General features: G+C 60.5%; 2 protein-coding genes across 3 annotated transcripts in view; one reads left to right on the forward strand and one right to left on the reverse strand.

Moving 5' to 3' along the window:
* Positions 1-353: 353 nt before the first annotated feature.
* Positions 354-19272, reverse strand: part of CPNE9 (copine family member 9) — a 30607-nt gene continuing 11688 nt past the window's right edge. Inside the window, exons 5-20 of one of the 2 annotated variants that reach the window (XM_032798930.2) lie at positions 19101-19140; positions 16195-16271; positions 14445-14508; positions 13005-13108; positions 12777-12881; positions 9700-9741; positions 8685-8760; positions 7504-7557; positions 6495-6556; positions 5360-5406; positions 4151-4332; positions 3610-3737; positions 2904-3006; positions 1933-1990; positions 1521-1594; positions 354-842 (exon numbers count right to left, since the gene is read on the reverse strand). In XM_032798930.2, coding sequence (XP_032654821.2) covers positions 690-842; positions 1521-1594; positions 1933-1990; positions 2904-3006; positions 3610-3737; positions 4151-4332; positions 5360-5406; positions 6495-6556; positions 7504-7557; positions 8685-8760; positions 9700-9741; positions 12777-12881; positions 13005-13108; positions 14445-14508; positions 16195-16271; positions 19101-19140 — 1369 coding nt within the window. In that variant the 3' untranslated portion in view covers positions 354-689. The remainder of the gene's footprint in view (positions 843-1520; positions 1595-1932; positions 1991-2903; positions 3007-3609; positions 3738-4150; positions 4333-5359; positions 5407-6494; positions 6557-7503; positions 7558-8684; positions 8761-9699; positions 9742-12776; positions 12882-13004; positions 13109-14444; positions 14509-16194; positions 16272-19100; positions 19141-19272) is intronic. The other variant, XM_032798931.2, reaches the window with a different exon arrangement.
* On the forward strand, positions 10786-11379 carry LOC116835784 (DPY30 domain-containing protein 1-like). The gene is made up of 2 exons (XM_032798928.2): positions 10786-11112; positions 11221-11379. The coding sequence occupies exons 1-2, from the start codon at positions 10966-10968 to the stop codon at positions 11377-11379; spliced, it is 306 nt and encodes a 101-aa protein (XP_032654819.2). The 5' UTR covers positions 10786-10965.

The raw sequence follows: 19272 nt of genomic DNA on the forward strand, positions 1-19272 counted from the left end.
CAGCACTGGCCGAGCCGTGCAGCATGGAGCCCATTGCCCATGATCAGCAGGTGCCCAGGAAACAACAGCCCCTGGCCGCAGTTCCACACAGCATGGCACTGGGCCCAGGTGCATGTGGCTCCCACACCCTACTGCCATCTCAGGCCCAGGCCCAGGCCTGGCTCTGCTGGGAACACTGCTGCGGCCTGGGCAAGGACCCAGGAGGAAGGCCTGCATGCCAGCCGAGAGCGCTAGCCTGATGCTGCCATGTCAGCAGGGAGCAGTGGGGGGGCTGGCAGGAGAACGAGCTTGCGAGGCCTGAGCGAAGGTGCTGCCCTGAGACCCAGCACGACACAGGCACCAGGGCACCTACAAAGCTTTATTGGCAGGATCTGGACAGGGCAGGGCTCCGCGCCCCCTTATTGGGCCAGTGGGGGGGGGGCCTGACAAGACACTGCTGAACACCTCTGACCCTGCTCTGCTCCCAGGCTCCTGGGCTGCCTGCAGCTGGCAGGGAAGGGAGCCCAGGTCAGCAGCGGCCCTCCCCCAGACAGAGGCACAGTGCCAGCCCTGAGGGCCGAGCCAGCCTCCGGGGCTGCATCCAGGGGGCGACAACCAGCTCAACTCAGGTGGGCGCATGCTGGGGGGTGCAGCCTCAGGCCTGGCAGGAGCAGCAGTGTCTGATTGGCTTGGGCTGCACAGAGGAGGAGCTACTGTGGGTCAGTATGGCGGGGCTTGATGTCGTGACTCTTCATGTAGGAAAGCAGCTGCTCCGGGATCTCGGCCAGCACGTCCTTGGCCAGGCGCGCCATGCTCAGCACCTGGTTCCCAGAGTGATCCATGTAATCCCGGAATGGCACGAACTGCAACATGAGACAGGCAATACTGGGCCCCGGAGCACCGCGCTGCAGCCACTGGGGGGGGAGCAGTGCTGGGCCCCGGAGCACCGCGCAGCAGCCACTGGGGGGAAGCAGTGCTGGGCTCCGGAGCACTGCGCTGCAGCTACCTGGGGGAAGCAGTGCTGGGCCCCGGAGCACCGCGCTGCAGCCACCAGGGGGGAAGCAGTGCTGGCCCCGGAGCACCGTGCTGCAGCCACCGGGGAGGGGCAGTGCTGGGTCCCCAGTTCCCCGCTGCAGCCACCGGGAGGGCAGTGCTGGGCCCCCGACCACCCTGCGGCAGCCGCCGAGGGCGGGGACAGAGCTGGGCCCCCAAGTGCCCCCAGGGAACAGGGCAATGCAGGGCTCCTGCCGGGACCACCCAGGGGATTGGCCTAGGGAGCGGGAGCTCCGGAGCCTGGCTCTCGGTCCTGGGCCAAGTTCTCAGGTAAGCAACATCACACTCTGGCTTGAGGGAGAGAGAGCGCAGCAGGTGCTGCCCTACTGGCCCATTGCAGCCCAAGGGGAGGGGGGCTGCATGCATGTCTGGGGGCTTGAGGAGCCCGAGGTCCTTCCCCAGCCTGGTCCCCCTCTCCACCACGCCGTCCTGAGGGCCATGCTGCGTTGGGGGCAGCCCAGGGTGTGTTGGGGCTGGGCATGAGTTACCTGCACAATGTCCCGCTCTGCATTGCGCCCCCTGGAGGAGACCCGCACATCATCTCCATCCAGTTCTTCCATGGCTGGGGATGGGAACGCCAGTCAACATTTACAAGCCGCCACCAGCCTCTCCTGCCTCCCTCCTGCACACCTGTCCCCATGAGGCTGGGCTGGGCTGACCCAGTGCTGTGATGTGGGTGTGTTGCTGTCCCTTCCCCGGGTGCACTGTGCGTCTGACCCTGCTGCCTGTTTTTCCTGACCTCACAGCAGACACATACCGCACCCCCCAGCGCCCTGGGACTCCAACCTCCTGCCCCCAGCAGAGAGACCTCTGCAAGCACCCTGTGAGTGGCCTCAAGCCATGGCTAGTGCCACATGGTCAGCCCTGCACATCCACAATGCACCTATGCACTGAACTTACCATCAAACTCTGCTGGGCCCACTCCCACGATGATGATGGACATGGGCAGGGCAGAGGCCTGCAGAGCAAGGGAGAGAGTTACTGCCAGCCTGGGGCCTGCCACCTGCAGCTCCTCCATGCCTCACCAGCCTGGGGCCTCCTGCTGTTCCCAGCACTGCCACAGGACTCAGGTGGCATGGCTGGGGCGCGGGCATCCCAGCCAGTATCCCTGCGCTCCAGGGCCTTGCTGCCCAGGGAATGGAGCCCTCAGGCCCAGTCAGCCTGGTCCCAAGCTGGGGCACTAACTTCACCCCAGAGCTGGCTGGGCGAGGGCGGGGATAGCACACGGGCTGGGTGAGGTGAGGGAAAAGCGCCCAGGAGACAGTTGGGGGAATAACGCACAGGGCCGACTGGGCAAAGGGGGAGGGAATAGTCCACAGGAGCCAGCAAGGTGAGAGTAGCATGCAGTGGCTGGCTGGCTGGGGAATAGCACGCAGGGGATGGCTGGATATGGGGGGGAGTAGTGCACAAGGGATGGCTGGGGGGCGATAGCGCACAGGGGATGGCTGGGGGGGAACAGTGTGCAGGGGATGGCTGGGTGAGGGGGGGAGGGAATAGCACGCAGGGGTGTTGGGGGGAAGAGGGGGAACAGCATGCAGGGGATGGCTGGGGAGGGAAACAGCACATAGGGAGGGAGGGGGGAATAGCATGCAGGGGACGGCTGGGGGGAGGATGGGAATAGCAGCCAGGAGCCACCTGGGGAGGGAATACCGTATAAGGGCCGGGTGATGGAGGGGCCAGGCCAGATCAGCCTCACATGAGCGAGTCTCTGCCATCCTGGATAGCGCTGAGTTTGGGAGACCCAGGCCACTAGGAGGGTGCTGAGTCTGGCTCCAGCCCAGCTCCCCTAGGAGGGCTCCCTTGCCTGCAGTGGGACCGGGCTGCCCCTGCCCCCCCCCGGCAGTGACCCTGCCCCTGCCCACCCCACTCACATTGACGATGGCCTCCTTGGTCTGCATCATGTCTGAGATGACGCCGTCGGTGACAATGAGCAAGACGTAGTACTGCGATCCGTCCGTCACCTGAGCAGCCAAGCTAGGGCACAATGCAGAGGGCAGGGGACTCGTGCCAGCCCCACTCTGCCCCCCATGGGGCCCTGGTCACAGGGCGGTTTGCTAGAACTTTCCCCTCTCTCCGCCAGCCAGGTGTGGCTCCTCGGGGCCATGCTGGGAGCTGTGCTGCCTGGCTGCCACTCAGGGTGCCCAGCCCCAGCTCCACAGAGCCCACGGCTCTTCAGACACCTGCTCAGCCCAGCCCTGGAGCTCAGCTCTCAAGTCTGGCCATGCCTGCTGCTTCCTGGCCTAGCTCCCAGCCCAGCTATGAGCGGCCTCCCTGCCCCGCAGCCAGTGCCGGGCCCCGAGCTCTGAGCTGGAGCCGCCCCCAGCAAACAGCGCCAGGCCCTGAGCTCTGAGCCGGAGCCCCCCCTGCAGCCAACACCGGACCCCGAGCTGTGAGCCGGAGCCGCCCCCTGCAGCCAGTGCTGGGCCCCGAGCTCTGAGCTGGAGCCCCCTCGCAGCCAGCGCTGGGCCCCGAGCTCTGAGCCGGAGCCCCCTCGCAGCCAGCGCCGGGCTGCAGGGCTCTGGGGCACAGGAGGGCACCCTCCCAATGTGCCTATGGTGCAGCCTCTGCCCCACTCACCGGGCCACCTGGTTGATGACGGGGGCAAAGTTGGTGGGCCCATACAGCTGCACCGTGCGCAGGCTCTGGAAGTAGGACTCCAGGACGCCATCAATCCCCACGCAGCTTGGGTTCTCCACGTCGCTGTTCTAGCAGGGGAGAGAGCCGGGGCAGGCTGCGCTCAGCACTGGGATAAAGCCCTGGCTGTGCACATGCCGGGGGCAGCCACGGGGCTGGGCTCTCTCCAGGGCTCTGCACCCAGAGGGCTCTCCTCACTGGACCCTGCAGTCAGTGGATCAGCCAGGGCTGGAGCAGACCGTGAAGGCCTGGCGGGGTTCCCTGGAGCCTGCTCTCCTGCGTGCTGCCCTATCCCATTCCAAAATGCCCCACACGGCCCTGTCTCCTGCCGGCCTGGCCTGCATGGTGGAAGCAGCAGTCAGGACCCAGGGCAAGAGCACCGCGGGGCGTTATCACCCATCCCACCCAGTCCTGGGGGCCCTGAGGGGCGCCCCTAGCCCCGGGCTGACGTGGGGCTGGCAGAGGCCCTGGCACTGCCTCCTACCAGGGGGAACTGATGGGAAATGCTGCCGTCAGGTGGGATCTTGGCACCAAAACCGTAGGCGGGGAAAAGCTTGTCACTGTCGTAGTCCTGGATGATCTCGCCGACGGCCTTCAGTGCCATGGCGTAGGCGCTCAGCTGGTACGGGCTCATGTAGTGCAGGGAGGTGGGCTGCGATGGGATCCCTGCCGGGCACACACAGCACCCGCCTTAGCCTGGGCCGTGCTCCCCAGCCCCCAGCCCTGCCCCGTCTGCCACTGGCCCCATCCTACCTGAGCTTCTCACCCCGCCCCAGGCCCCAGGCCCCTGGCCCTGCCCCCCACCTCATCCACCCTGGGCCCTTCGCCTTGACCTATCTGCCCCAGGCTCCTTGCACCGTCCTATCTTCCCCTGGCCCCTCCACACACCCTATCCACCCTGGGCTCCTTCCTCCACCCTCCCCCATCCTCTCCAGGCCCCTCCTGCCTCTGCCACCAGTGACAGAATAGGGAGTGGGGAGGATTGACCTGGGAATGTTGCATGGGAGTTTTACTGGGACTTTCTGCAGTGGTGTTGGGATATCAGGAGTGATCACTTGCGGGACGATACCTGAGCATGTAACCTGAGCCAGGAGGGGGCTGGGGCCAGATGATACTTTCTGCCTGGGAAACTGGACAAAGGCTGGGGGAGGAGCTGGGGGAGACAGCTGGAGAGGGTTTCAGTTTGGAGCTGGCTGGGGAAACGGAGGGAGACCCAGGGCTGGGGTCTGGGCTCCCTGTCCCCCAAGATGGACCAAACTGAGGGGATCCTGTTCTCTGTACCTACAAGCTCTGTGTTGGACTGTGTTCGTGTCATCTAATAAACCTTCTGTTTTACCTGCTGGCTGCAAATCACAGTGTGGGGGGTGCAGGGCCCTGACTCCCCCACACTCTGTGACACTCCCCAGGGTCCCCCTGCCCCCATATCCTCTCCAGGCCCCTCTCTCCCCTTCCCAGGACTCCCATCACCTTGCCCCTCTGAACCCTGTGGCAGGACCCCAGAGTCTGGGGGGCGGGTAGCTGGGACTGGGGCAGGGGCCGAGAATGGGCTGGAGAGCAGCTCCCTGGAGCCAGGACCCCCAGGCCCTTGCTGTGAGAAGGGTGAAGGGGAAAGGAGCTCGGGGGTGATCCAGGGCTGAGCTGTCCCTCAGTTCCCGTGGGAGGCATCTGGGCCCAGCCCACACATGGCACTCACCGTTGGAGGCCGTGAAATCAATGGCAACTGTGAAATTCAGCTGTGTCCTGCGGGGGCAGGAGGAGAGAGTGAGAGAATGCTCCCCCAGACCTTCAATAAGGCATTCCCAGCTCCCCACCCTGTTCCCTTTCTCCCAGCCCCGCAACAATGTGTTCCCAGCTCCCTTCCCCACCCGGTCCTCCAGCCCTGCTCCCCTCAACTCCGGTGCACTTTCCCCACCCTGATCCCCCACCCCCACTCCCCTCAACCCAGCTCCCTCAGCCCTGCTCCCTTCAACTCCATTGCCCTTCCCCCCCGATCCCCCATCCTCACTCCCCTCAACCCTGCTCCCCCAGCACTGCTCCCTTCAACTACATTGTCCTTCCCCCACACTGATCCCCCAATCCATTCCCCTCAACCCTGCTTCCCTCTCCCAGCCCCACTCCCTTCAACCCTGCTCCCCCAGCACTGCTCCCTTCAACTACATTGTCCTTCCCCCACCCTGATCCCCCACTCCATTCCCCTCAACCCTGCTCCCCTGCCCCGCCCCACTCCCTTCAACCCGGCTCCCCCAGCCCTATTCCCCTCAACTCCATTGCCATTCCCCACTTGCTCCTCGCCCCACTTCCCCTCCCCAAACCGTTTCCTACCCTGCTCCCTCCCCCCATCCCACTCAGTCCTGCTCCCTTCACTTGCTTCCCTCACCTCAACTCCCCTCCCCAAACTATGCTGCCTCAGCACCCTCCCCACCATCCCATCCCCAACCTGCTCCCCCAAACTCCCCTCAGACCCCCTTCCAGCCCCTGACGACCCTGCAACCCCTGCCCCCCCAACACCAGCAGCACCGGTTCCCTCTCCTGCTCTCTGCCAGCTCTTCCCACCTCCCGCTGTCCCCTGCCCCTGAGAGGCCATGGCTTGTCTCCCCACTCCCGGCACAGCAGCCAGGGGCTGCCAGCAGCGGGTGCACAACTTCCTCTGGGCTTCCCGCGGGAGGCTAGGCAAGGGCCGTGGGGGCATGGTGGGCGGGTGCAGCCCGTGTTGAATAGGGGATTCGGGGAGGTGGGGGAACAAACCCCAAAGAGGCTGAGGAGTGCAGAGGTCTGAACAGAGTTGCCTGGGGGGTACGTGCGGGGAGAGTCCCTGGGCACCCGCTCACCCGCCTCGGATGTAATCCACAAAGGTGAACTCGGACTCCACAGCAAAGGAGAGAAGGGTCACCTGCCAGAGACAGAACATCAGAGCCCACCGAGACAGCCCCCCGAGACAGCCCCCCCTCTCCACAGACAGCCCCCCGAGAGGCCCCCTCCCCACAGACAGCCCCCCAAGACTACCATCCCTTCCCACAGAAAGACGCCTGAGAGAGGCCCCCCCTCCCCACAGACAGACCCTTGAGACTGGGCCCCACAGGCAGCCCCCTGGGTGAGGGCCCCCTCCCCACAGATAGCCCCTTGAGACAGGCCCCTCCTCCCCACAGACAGACCCCTGTGACAGCCCCCCCTCCCCACAGACAGACCCCTAAGACAGGCTCCTCTCCCCACAGACAGCCCCTCGAGACAGCCCCCCCTCCCCCCAGATAGATCCCTGAGACAGGGCCCCTGCTCCCCACAGACAGCCCCCTGAGACAGGGCCCTCAGATAGGCCCACCCCTACAGACAGCTCCCCCTACAGACAGCCACCTAAGACAGGCCCCCCTCCCTACAGACAGCCCCCCCAGGGTCAGACCCCTAAGACCCCCTCTGCCAAGAGTCAGACCCTCTAAGACAGGGCCCGCCTGTCCCCAGAGACAGGCCCCTATAGAGACATCTAGAGACAGTTACTGGAAACAGAATGTCAGAGACCCCCCACCCGGACAGAGCCCCCAACACACCTCTGCACTGCCACATAGAGACCCCCCAAATACCCCCTGTCTCCCCAGTGACCCCCCCAAAGAAATCCTCCCCCACTCAGCAGGAAGACAGAGCTGGAGACACCCATCTCCTGTCCCCCCCAAGGACAGGCACAGGCTGCAGGGCAGGCGCAGGGGTTGTCCGAGCTGAAGGGAGGGAGTTGTGGGGTGCATCACCAAGGGGGCAAGGGGCAGTGGGTAAGGGGCAAAGAGGGAGCTGGGGGCACTGCCTGGCCTGTGGGGGCGGATTCCCTCAGGGGCTCCGGCAGGTTTCACTCACCGTTCCAGAGTTGATGTATTTCTTCTTCTTGCATTTCTTCTTTGGATTTAACACCTGACGGAAGCAGAGGAACAGTTCAGGGACCCCAACATCAGCACACACACCCCTGCCTGACAACCCCCAGCTCCCTAGGTGTTCCTGCCAGCCCCACCCCGGGGCACCAGCCCCCCAATGCTGCCAGCCCCACTGGCAGTTTCTGCCAGCACCCCGCCCCCCGGCCACCAGCCCCCCAGATGTTCCTGCCATTCCCCCCAGGGAACCAGCCCCCCCGTGCTGCCAGCCCCACTGGCAGTTCCTGACAGCCCCCCCCTGCCGCCAGCCCCCCAGTGTTCCTGCCAGGCCCATCCAGGGGAACCAGCCCCTCCATGCTGCCACAAGCCCCACTGGCAGTTCTGCCACACCCCCCAGACCACCAGCCCCCCAGGTGTTCCTGCCAGGCCCCCACTGAGGAACAGCCGCCATTGCTGCCAGCCCTCCGCAGCCCACACCGCAGCCCAGCTGTTCCTAGCCAGCCCCCTCCAAGGGGAACCAGCCCCCCCATGCTGCCAGCCACACTGGCAGTTACGACAGTCACCCACCATGCTGCAGCCCCTCAGCTGCTCCTGACAGCACCTCCCATATCACCACCCGGGCCGTTTCCTACGCACCCCGGCCACCAGCCCCTCCCGCCCTTCTGAGAACACCCCCCGGGCTGACAGACCCCCCCCCCCCCCCCCGGGGCTGCAATACCCCCCAGCCATTCCTGACAGCGCCCCCGCCAGGCTGCCAGCTCCGTGGCCATTCCTGATAGCCCCTCCCGGCCGTTCCTGCCAGTCCCCTTTTGCTGCCAGCCCCCTCGGCTGTTCCTGAGACACCCCCATACTATCAGCTGCCCTGTACCGCCAGCCCTGCTGGCTATTTCTGACAGCTCCCCTGGCCACTGACCCCCCCGGGCTGCCATTTCCCCCGGCCATTCCGGACAGCCCCTCTTTGCTGCCAGTTAAATTCCCAAGCCCAGAATCTTGCCTGGATTCTAGCCCTGCAGCAAACTTCAGGTGAGTGAGGCCCCTGCAAGAGCTGCCAGCGCAGAGCTGCCCACGAGGGGGACTTCATGCCCCAGAACTGGCCCAGTCCCCCAGCCCCAGTGGGGCTGAGCCGGACATGCGGGGGAACCAGGAGAGCTAGGCAGCAGCAGGCCTCACCTCGTAGACTGTGAACTGGCTCTGAGCACGGGAAAGCTCCCGGTAGCTCGTGGCAAACTCCCCAATGAAATCGTGGCTGTGGGCAGAGAGTGAGCACAAGGCAGGTGTTAGTGGGCAGTGCAGATACTCACTCAGCCTGTCGTGGGGGGAGAGGGCACAGGGGGCCTCGCCTACTATAACCTGGCACACCATGGGCAGAGGCTGTGAGACAGCCCCCTGCTCTGACCTCTCAACCCCACTCCCCTCCCAGAACCAGGGAGAGAATCCAGGAGTCCTGGCTCCCAGCCCCCCTGCTCTAACCACCAGCCTCCACTAGCCTCCCAAAGCCAAGGAGAGAGTCCAGGAGTCCTGGCTCCCAGCCTCACCTGCTCTGACCCACCAGCCCCGACTCCACTGCCAGACCTGGGAAGAACCCAGGAGTCCTGGCTCCCAGCCACCCCCTGCTCTAACCACCAGCCTCCACTCCCCTCCCAGAGCAGGGAGAGAACCCAGAAGTCCCGGCTCTCAGCCCCCCTGCTCTAACCACCAGTCTCCACTCCCCTCCCCTCCCAGAGCCGGGGAGAGACCCAGGAGTCCTGGCTCTCAGCCCAGTGCCCACTAGCCCTTGCTGCCTCCCAGGTAGGGCAGAAAGGGAGTGGCTGGAGGATGAGAGAAGGGGCAGCCCTGGTGCCGACACAGGAGCCTTCCAGCAGGCAGCCCCAGCAGGGTGGAGAAGTGAGGCCCAGTGGGTTCCCACTGCTCCCACTGGCTCTGGACAGACTCAGGGGTTGGCTCCCTGGGCCCCAGAGCTTGGAGGCCAGCTGAGGAGACCCACTGGCTACAGGGTGGCCAAGAGAGCAGTGGGATGGGCACGTGCAGCAGCCCAGGGCAAGCCCCAGGAGAGCAAGGAGGAAGGGGTTATGGCCAGGGCAGACCAAGGACCAGGCCTAAAACCAGACAATAGCTGGACGGGGGTGGGTGGGGCACTGGGGACATGCCCTCGCCTTCCCCCAGGCTCCTCACAGCCTGGTCCCACCTTCCATCCCGGTCCCAGTCGTACACGTCTATCTTCACTGTCCTGAAATACAAATGCAGGCAGCAGGTTAGCGAGCACTCAGGATGGGCCTGGAGAGCCCCACGGGGCCTGGCACCCCATGCTTCCCCCTCCCCGCCCCCAGGCCCCNCAGCACTAGGTCAATGGAAGAATTGTTCCATCAACCTAGCTACAACCTCTCAGGGATGTGGATTACCTACACAAATGGAAAAACCCTCCTCATTGGTTGAGGTAGTGTCTACACTGACGCATTATAGAGTTGTGCCGTTGTAGCATTTAAATGTAGACATACTGTTAAGCTTTGCCTATGCTAGCACTTTTGTCAGAAAAACTTTTGTTGATCAAGGGTGTGAAAAAACATCCCCCTGATCAACATAAGTTTCACCAACAAAAGAGCTGGTATGGACAGTGCCACTGCCATGGCTACCACCGCTTGGTGGGGGTGGTTTAATTATGCTGGCGGGAGAGCTTTCTTCCGCTGGCCTAGAGCAGCTATATGGGAGACCTTATATCGGCGCAGCTGCAGTGGTACAGCTGTGCTGCTGTAAGGTCCATAGTATAGACATAGCCTTAGTACTTACTCCCATAATTGCCCTACACTGTCATTGCATTGTCAGTTTCTTATCGTTTACACTTTCTTCTGTAAAAGCCACTTACGCTGTTTAGATTAGCCTGGAAGCTTCTTTATAAATCCAACATTTTGTGCTCTTGTTTGTGAAAAATGAAAACTAAGACTATTGTGTGTGGTTCAGTGCCATGCAGTTTGTGCTAGTTAGGGCTATACTGCAGATCCAGTAGGAATAAAACAATACTTAAGGAGTAATATTTTACCAAGATTGATACAGAATTTAATTAGAAGTGCAATACAGGGACTTTCACTTCTAGAGAACCAAGATGGTAGTAACCAAAAGTGGTTACCACCGGATGTCTTTCCAACAGGCTTTCCAACAGGTGAAATGAGTTGCTGGTATCAGTATAGTGTTCATCTCACAAAAATAACAACTCAGTTGCCACCTTTCTTAGCTGTGTCATTCAAGAATGTATTGGCCATTAAGGCTGAATTTATTCCCTTACTACCAGAAATCGTTCCCCATGTCAGGGTTGAGATGTATCACCAAAGCAATGTAAACAGATTTGTATGACCAACAATGTCCATATGAAACCTTTTGTTAGTGCACATGTTCTCACTCAATAATGTCTAAAACATTTCAGTTAATATATTGGTGCAGCACTTGGTAGAAGATAAGAATGGATACAGAGTACCTCAAGAAATGCATAGGAAAATGCTTAGCTGAGGGACTTGCAGAGGTGGCAGAGCATCGGCCAGCAGACCCAATTAATTATCTGGCATACTGGCTTTACAAATACAAGAAAAATTTAAGTAAAGAAGAAGAGGTGAATTTCTTTTCATTTTTTAAAAAAATCTTTTTTGACATTTAATCCCAACATTTTAGTTTCCATATTTTGTCATTTGTCAACGTCATAATTTTTCTGCAATGCTAGAGGAAGGTAGAGAGGGACCAGCTGATACGAGATCGTGCAAAGGCCCTGATAGAACTGGAAATGGTACAAAAACTGAAAGCAGAAGAGCTCCTGATCAAGCAGAAAACTGAAGCACATTATCAGGTCTGGCAGAATTTAATTTTGTGTACTGCATTTTAAAACTGAAATCTTATTATCTTTACATGCTTAAGAAAATTGAATCTTAATAAAAACTATTTAACACACAGCATTCTTAATCTAATAATGCAATAGTTTTCATCTAATTTTTTTTTAATATTAAAAGATTAAGCCTCACAATTCTCCTGTAATTAGCATAGATAGATAAATAATTTTATCCCCAGTTTACAGACAAGAGATAAGGCATTCTCACTGTGTCCCCAGCTACTTGCCTAAGAGGGAAATTTAGATTATAATCCAACAGCTCATATTTATATTCTTGGTCCTTGCAATGTCCAGGCTTACTCATATTGTCAGTTTCCTATCCGCTGTGTCACAAGTCATAAAAGCAGTTTGTCTACATTGGAAAATCTTTTTTAAACATTGATAACATTGGTCCTGTTTCATCAGTGGTAGACACATTAGAAGTTCTAGTATAAAGAGACTGCCAGCATTTTGAATACCATGTCAAAATCACAGCTGACAAAATTTATGGATGATTCAAAGATTGGCAGAGTGGTAATGATGAGGAAGACAGGGCATTCATGCAGAGTGATCTGCATCAGTTTGTAAACTGGGCCTATTCAAACAAAATGCATTTTAATACAGCCAGCTGCAAAGTTATACATCTAGGACCAAATAATTTAGGGCAGCGGTTCTCAAACTGTGGGTCGGGACCCCAAAGTGGGTCATCATTGTGTTTTAATGGGGTTGCCAGGGTTTGAGAAACCCTGATTTAGGCTATACATACAGAATGGTGAACTGTATCCTGGGAAGCAGTTACTCTGAAAAGGATTCAGAGGTTACAGTCGATGAGCAACTCAACATGAGCTCCCAGTGCAATGCTGTGGCAAAATGGGCCAATGTAATCCTTGGATGTATAAATGGGAGCATTGAGAAGGAATAGTGAGGTGATTTTTACCTCTGTATGAGGCATTTGTGTGCCAGATGAGACAACCCTGCATACATTTCTGGTGCCCATATTTTAAAAAGAATGTGGCAAAATTGAAGAGGGTGTAAAAAAAAACAAAACAAAACACAACAATGATTTGAGGGCTTGAGAAAATGCCTTACAGTGAGAGATTTAAAGGATGCAATCTGTTTAGCTTATCAAAAAGACTTAGGCTATGTCTACGATAGCACTCTTGTCAGTAAAACTTCCCCTCCCCTGGTCCCAGAGCCCCACTCCCCGATCCCCTTCCCCACTCCCTCATCCCCCCTCGACAGGGCCCTGCTCCACCATCCCCTTCTGCCCCCCACTGGACTGGCCCAGAGAGCTGCCCCTCCCCTAGAGCCCTGCTGGGCCTGGGAGTTTGTGTGTCTGGGATCTGCCCGCGCTCTGGCTCTGTGTTTGCAGCCCCCGGTGGCAGGACAGGATGGACACGTGTCTGACTCCTGACCTGTCATAGTCCCCGTTGCACAAGGCTCGCACAGGGATGGAGAAGGGCTGCCATACAGGGTTGAGTGTATTTTTCACTACTTCTGTCTTGTGGCAAATCGTGAACCTGGAGGAGGCACCAGAGAAGTGGGGCTGAGGGCAGGCACTAGCAGGTAGGAACCCACCCCAGCTGCCCCTTGCTGGGCATCCACCCCACGCAGGCTGGGGCGTCGCACAGCCCCACACGTACGTGCCGTCCTCATTGCTGCGGTAGAAGACGAGGAAAGGGTCGGATTTCCCAAAGAAGTCCTTCTTGTCCAGCTTGTTGGCACAGAGCTGCATCGTGACAATGTCCTGAAAGAAACAGACTCCGTCAGGATGAGGCAGGGTAGGGGGAGTCAGGATCCAGGCAGGGGGTGGATGGCGAGGGGCAGCTGCCGATGCAGGCAGGAGGGGCTTGCACCATGGTAGCCAAGCCCCCTGCTACCCCATCCTGCTCCCCAACTCTATCAGTGCCCCCACCCTGTCATCAGCCCCGTTACCCCATTCTGCTCCCCCAACTCTACCAGTGCCCCCGTCCTGCCATCAGCCCCCCATTACCCCCTCCTGCCCCTCAACTCTACCAGTGCTCCTGTCCTGCCATCAGCCCCCCATTACCCCATCCTGCCCCTAACTTTACCAGTGCCCTCGTCCTGCCATCAACCCCCTGCTACTGCATCCTGGCTCCCAACTCTACCACTGCCCCCCTGTGATGAAGTGGGACTGTTCTTAATGTTTCCTCTAAATATTGTAGGGGTGCCTCAGTTTCCCCTATGTATTTCTTAAGTCTCTAAGTGGTGGGATAAGGAGCTGTAATTGTTGCAGAGCAAAGGGCCGACTGTCGCCTCCTTCCCCCATGCAAGGGGATGCTAAAGGTATTGGAGCCAAAGAGGTCAGGTGACCTCATGGCCCAGGAAAGGAACTGAGCAGAGGAGGGGGGCTGGAGGGGGTGTCAGTTTGGGGCTAGCTGACTGCCCCCCAGAATGGACCCAGCTGAGGGGTCCGGTTCACTGTATCTACAAGCTCTGTTTTAGACCCTGTTCCTGTCATCAAATAAACCTCTTGTGTTACTGGCTGGCTGAGAGTTATGTGTGACTGCAAAGTGGGGGTGCAGGACCCTGTGGCTTCCCCAGGACCCCGCCTGGGTGGGCTCGCTGTGGGAAGTGCACGGAGGGGCAGAGGATGCTGAATGCTCCAAGGAGAGACCCAGAAGGTGAAGCTGTGTGAGCTTCCTGCCCTGAAGACAGTCTGCTCCAAGGGAGAGGAGGCTCCCCAAAGTCCTGACTGGCTTGTTGGGGAGAGTTCCAGAGCATCGCCCGGAGACTCCATGACACCCCTACCTGCCCACACAACTTACTGGGCGCTGGGGCAGGGAGCCAGGGCCAGCCCAGGACCCAGGCAGATGGCGTGTTCAGAGCCTGTAGAGCAGGCCCCACCTGACCCAGGCCACCCCACTGACACGGGGAGAGCAGTGCCCCGCCCAGTCCCATGCCTTCTCCACACCCCCACTCACCCTTTGGCCCCCCCAGCACAGCCCCCCATGTACACATGCCTCAGCCCTCCCCTGCCACCATCAGCCCCTCAGCATCCCGTGGGTCCTGCAGCCAGCCCTGAGTGTAGGCAGTGTCTGCAGGCCAGTGGAGACACTCACCCGGCAGTTGCTGAGCTCCTCAGCTGACAGCAGGATGGTCCCACACTTCTTACCTGGGACCCCCCTGGGACAAGAAACATCCCATTAGCGCTGGTAGCAGCAGATGGCAGCCAGGACAGAGGTGCAGCTGCAGCGGGTTTGGCTGCTCTCCCCCCAGGTCCTATTTGCCCCATTGTGAAATCAGCATTTCAGCCCACTGAAGGGCCAAAGCCAATGGCCAGACCAGAGCACGCTCTCAGCAGGGGGCGCTGTGGGGGCAGGGCGCTGGCTATGGGGGAGCTCCCAGTAGGGGGTGCTGTGGGGGCAGAGCAGGTAGCTGGCTGTGGGGGTGGGGCAGGGTGCTGGCTATGGGTGAGCTTCCAGCAGGGGGTGCTGTGGGGGCAGGGGCAGGCGCTGACTGTGGGGGAGCTCCCACAGGGGGTGCTGTGGGGGTAGGGCAGGGTGCTCGGCTGCAGGTGAGCTTCCAGCAGGGGGCACTGTGGGGGCGGGGCAGGGCGCTGGCTGGGGGAGCTCCCAGTAGGGGTGCTATGGGCGGGCGGCAGGTGGCTGGCTGTGGGGAGCTCCCAGCAGGGGGTGCTGTGGGGGAGGGCAGCGCCTGGCTGGTGGGGGGAGCAAGACGCTGGCTGGCTGGGAAAATGGTGGTGCTGAGCAATCGCTGACACGGAGCCAAGGGCCCTGCTGTTGGTCGTCCACACTGTTAGGCAGGCTGGTCACTGCAGTGGGAGCCATGGCTCATGGGGGCAGCAGGCAGGAGCTCTGGGCCCCTGGCCCCTATGCAGGCACGCCTTGCCACACTGTCCGGAGAGCGGAGTGTGGCCGATAGAGAGGACCTAGCCTGAGACACCCAGCACAGGGGGGCGGTGGTCAGATGAGGCTCCCAGGCTCCCAGCCCCCTGCGCTGCAGCAAAGCTGATGCACCAAGCAGGCCCTCGCAGATTTCAGGGTGGCTTGCTTGGCACCTCCCCACTGCCCTCAGGAGGGAGAGTACGTGCTCTGCTGGCTGCGGGGGCCCTTCCCTCGCGGGAGCCGCACCCCACAGGGGACTGAGCCCATGGGGACTTGCTGGCCCCTCCAAACTGCCTTTCTGCCAGCGGGCAGGGCCAGGACCTCGGGGGCAGGGCAGGATGGTCCCTGGAGCTGCGGGTTGTGGGTGGTCCCCCCCTCAGCCCAACCTCCCCCAGCTACACGCTGAAGAAGTCGTCTCACTCCCTTACTGGCCTGTGTCTGAGTGAGACTGGCCCTGCTGCGCCAGGCACCGTGACAGGCCTGCCCAGCCCCAGCTCCCCTGTGCGCTGTGGCATGGGCCTGCAGGCTAATGGTTGGGGACTGGGACAAAGGGGCCTTTCCCCTCTGGGGGGCGCTGGCTCTCACCTAGCTCCAGGGCAGGGACTCGCTGGCTGGGGGGCAATTTGTGGGGGGGGGCGGGCAGGCCTGGCTCACTGGGGGCGGTATGGCGCGGGGGTGGTAGGCCTGGCAGGCTTCTAGGGAGCAGGCATGTGGTGGGCCATAGCGACTGGCTGGCTGGGGTCAGTATGGGGATACGGGACAGCTTGGGCTGGGTCAGTATGATGGGGCAGGGACAGGCGGCTGGGGGGCAGTATGTGGGGGGACAGGGACTGGCTGCCTGGGGGGCAGTATGCGGGGGTAGGGACAGGCTGTCTTGGGGGGCAGTATGCAGAGTTATAGGAGCCCCTGCCCCAGGCCCTCCCCCCCACATGGAGCCCCCAGGAGCAGGTAAAGGGAGGCTCACGTGAGGGGTCTCTCCAAGCGGCTCCGCTGGGATCCAATCACTTCGCCCAGCGCCACAAATGCCTGGCCCAGAAAGTCCTGCCAACAAGGCTTGCTAGTTAGGGCACACAGAGCACTGGTCTCGCCTGCAGGTGGGGAGGGCAGCCCATGGTGTGTCCCCAGACCCTACCCCAGGGCAGGGCGGCTCAGAGCACACCCTACCCAGGTGGTGGCAAAGTTTGCAGATGACACCAAATTACTAGGATAGTTAAATCCAAAGTAGCCTGCAAAGAGCCACCAAGGGACCTCCCCAAATTGGCCAATCAAATTCAGTGTTGAGAAATGCGAAGTGAAGCACATTGGAAACATAATCTCGACGCTACAGACATGGACAGCGAGTGAAGCATCCCCTTGGGGTGGCTAGTGCCCTACTCTTCCAGCTGAGGCCTCACCCCTGCTCGCTGCTTTCAGCCCCCACCCCTGTAGGCCCGGCCTGGAGTCATTGTGGATAGTTCTCCGAAAACATCCATTCAATGTGCAGCAGCAGTCAAAAAAGTGAACAGAATGTTGGGACTCAATAAGAAAGGGATAGATAACAGAGAAAATATTATATCGCCTCTATATAAGTCCCTGGTATGCCCACATCTTGAATACTGTGTGCAGATGTGGTCACCCCATCTCAAAAAAGCTATATTAGAATTGAAAAAGGTTCAGAAAATGGTAACAGAAATGATTAGGGGTATGGAACAGTTTCTGTATGGTGAGCGATTAATAAGACTGGACTTTTCAGCTTGAAAAAGAGACAACTAAGGGAGGGATATGAGAGAGGTCTATAAAATCATAACTGGGTGAAGAAAGTGAATAGTGAAGTGTTATTTACTCCTCCTCGTAATGCACGAACTAGGTGTCACCCAATGAAATTAATAGGCAGCAGGTTAAACAAACACAAGGCTGTGCTGCTTCACGCAGCGCAGTCAGTCTGCAGAGGTGCCAGTTCCGTTGCCAGGGGAGGTGAAGGCCAGAAGTGTAACTGTGTTCAAACCCGAAGGAGCTCAGTTCCTGGAGGAGGGGTCCATCAATGGCTGTTAGCCAGGAGGGGCAGGGAGGGGACCCCGTGCGCTGGGGTCCCTAAGCCTCTGACTGCCAGAAGCTGGGAGTGGTGACGGGCTGGATCGCTGGATAAGTGCTCTGTTTCCCTGCTGCCCCTGGCCACTGCCAGAGCCAGGACACTGGGCTGGAGGGACCATTGGTCTGATCCAGCAGCTGAGCTGATGTTCTGGATTCTTGCCTGCACCCTGCCAGCCAGAGCTTGCTGCTGAAATGAGGCCAGTGCTGCAGTGGGGAGCAGGTGATGTGGGGCACCCTGGTGGGGAGGGATGGCCCATGTCTTGGTTGGCAACCTCCACCAGCCCTTTGTGTTCCGGAGCTGCAAGAGCAATGGCCAGGGCCCAGGACAAGATGTGGGGATAAGAGAGGCCCCCCGTGGTGGGAGGCATAGGCACCACGGCTCTGTGCTGCAACAACTCCAACTGCTTCCCTGCCCTGGAGGCGTTGGCCTGTCCAGGGCCCCCAGGCCCTCCCGGCTGGGGGTGGGCATTGCCTGCAGGCATAACCAGCATAGGTAGGGTTCAGTCCCTGGTGACAAATGGCCCCTGCCCACCTGGGGTTCCCAGCCCAGCCCTCGCTCCCGGCTGTGCTTTGCCCATTTGCCACTGGGGGCAGGAGAGGCACGTACCTTCTGTGGTCCCAGTGTGGGCAGCAGAGAGAGAGCAGGTTACACAGGGTGATGATGGAGCCCGGGCTGCCACCCCTCTGAGGTAGAGGGTTGTCCCATTGCTCTGGACCACTGGCAGCACTGGATCCAGCCAGGCACCTTGGGGGCAGGCTCCGCAGAGCAGCAGGGAGGGAATGCCGGAGAGCCTGCGGCAGAGCCTGGGTGAGCAACGACAGGCAGCAGCCAGGGCCAGGCCCATGTTCTCTGTGCCAGACACGCAGTGCAACTCCTTAAGCATGTTGTGCCCGTCCTGCGCTCTCTTGCCAGGACCAGATGGCCAGCTGCTCCTGCTGGCCCAGGCCCGGCCCGCACCCAGGGCACTGCCTGGGAAACGGCTCAGCCCCTGGGCAGCCTCTGACCAGCCCCTGCCTCGCCAGGCTGCAGTTCCCATCTGCGCAGTGGGGCTGCAAGGTGCCCCAGCAATAGGGCTCAGTCTGTGCCTCCTACAGACAGGGCCGAGCTGCCTCTGCACCACAGCGGGGAGACCCTGAAACACCCCCCCACCCCCGTAGGACACAGAGCCGCAGAGTCTCCCTGGTCCAGCAACATGGCTGAGACTAGGGACCCCGCAAGGAACATGGTGACAGGGAGGGCTGAGCCTGGGGGAGGGCAGAGCGGGGTGCTAAGCGGAGTGCTGAGTGGGAGGTGGGCAGAGCTGGGGGCTGGGTCTGGGGGGTCTGAGCAAGGTGCTGAGCAGGGGGGGCAGAGATGGAAGCTGAGTCTGGGGGGTCTGAGCAGGGTGCTGAGCAGGGGGGAGGGGCTGAGTCTGGGGATGCAGAGATGGAGGCTGGGTCGGGGGGGGGGCGCGTAGAGCAGGGGCCTGAGTCTGGGGGGTCCGAGAAGGACAATGAGCGGGGTGTGTGTGTGTGTGGCTGAGTCTGGGGAGGCAGAGCCGGGGGTTGGGTCCAGGGGGTCCTAGCAGGGGCTGAGTGGGGGGTGGGCAGAGCCAGGGGCTGGGGGGTCCGGGCAGGGTGCTGAGCAGGGGGGCAGAGACAGAGGCTGGGTCTGGGGGGGGCAGAGAAGGGGACTGAGTCTCAGGGGGCTCAGTGCAAGGGGGAAGAGCTGGGGGTTGAGCAGAGGAACAGAGCTGGTGGTGGATCCGGGGTGGGCAGAGTCGAGGGCTGAGCAGGGGGTGGGGCCAGGTCCACACTCACGTGTTTAGAGATGTTGCAGCTCTTGGAATCCACGTTATAGCTTGTGGGGAAGAGAGGAGAGCCGTGAGCGCCTTGCAATGGGTGCAGGACCCCCCCCACCCTGGTGCTGCCCCAGTCAGAGCCCCCCCAGGAACGAGCTCCATCCGGGGCAGCACTGGGATGAGACGGGGGT

The sequence above is a fragment of the Chelonoidis abingdonii genome, chromosome 17 (assembly GCF_003597395.2).
Source record: "Chelonoidis abingdonii isolate Lonesome George chromosome 17, CheloAbing_2.0, whole genome shotgun sequence".
Taxonomy (NCBI): domain Eukaryota; kingdom Metazoa; phylum Chordata; order Testudines; family Testudinidae; genus Chelonoidis; species Chelonoidis abingdonii.

Coding starts and splice junctions, on each gene's coding strand:
- LOC116835784 (XM_032798928.2), top strand. CDS start 10,966: ATGGATACAGAGTACCTCAAGAAATGCATAGGAAAATGCTTAGCTGAG. Junction 11,113..11,220: donor ATTTAAGTAAAGAAGAAGAG/GTGAATTTCTTT, acceptor CTGCAATGCTAG/AGGAAGGTAGAGAGGGACCA.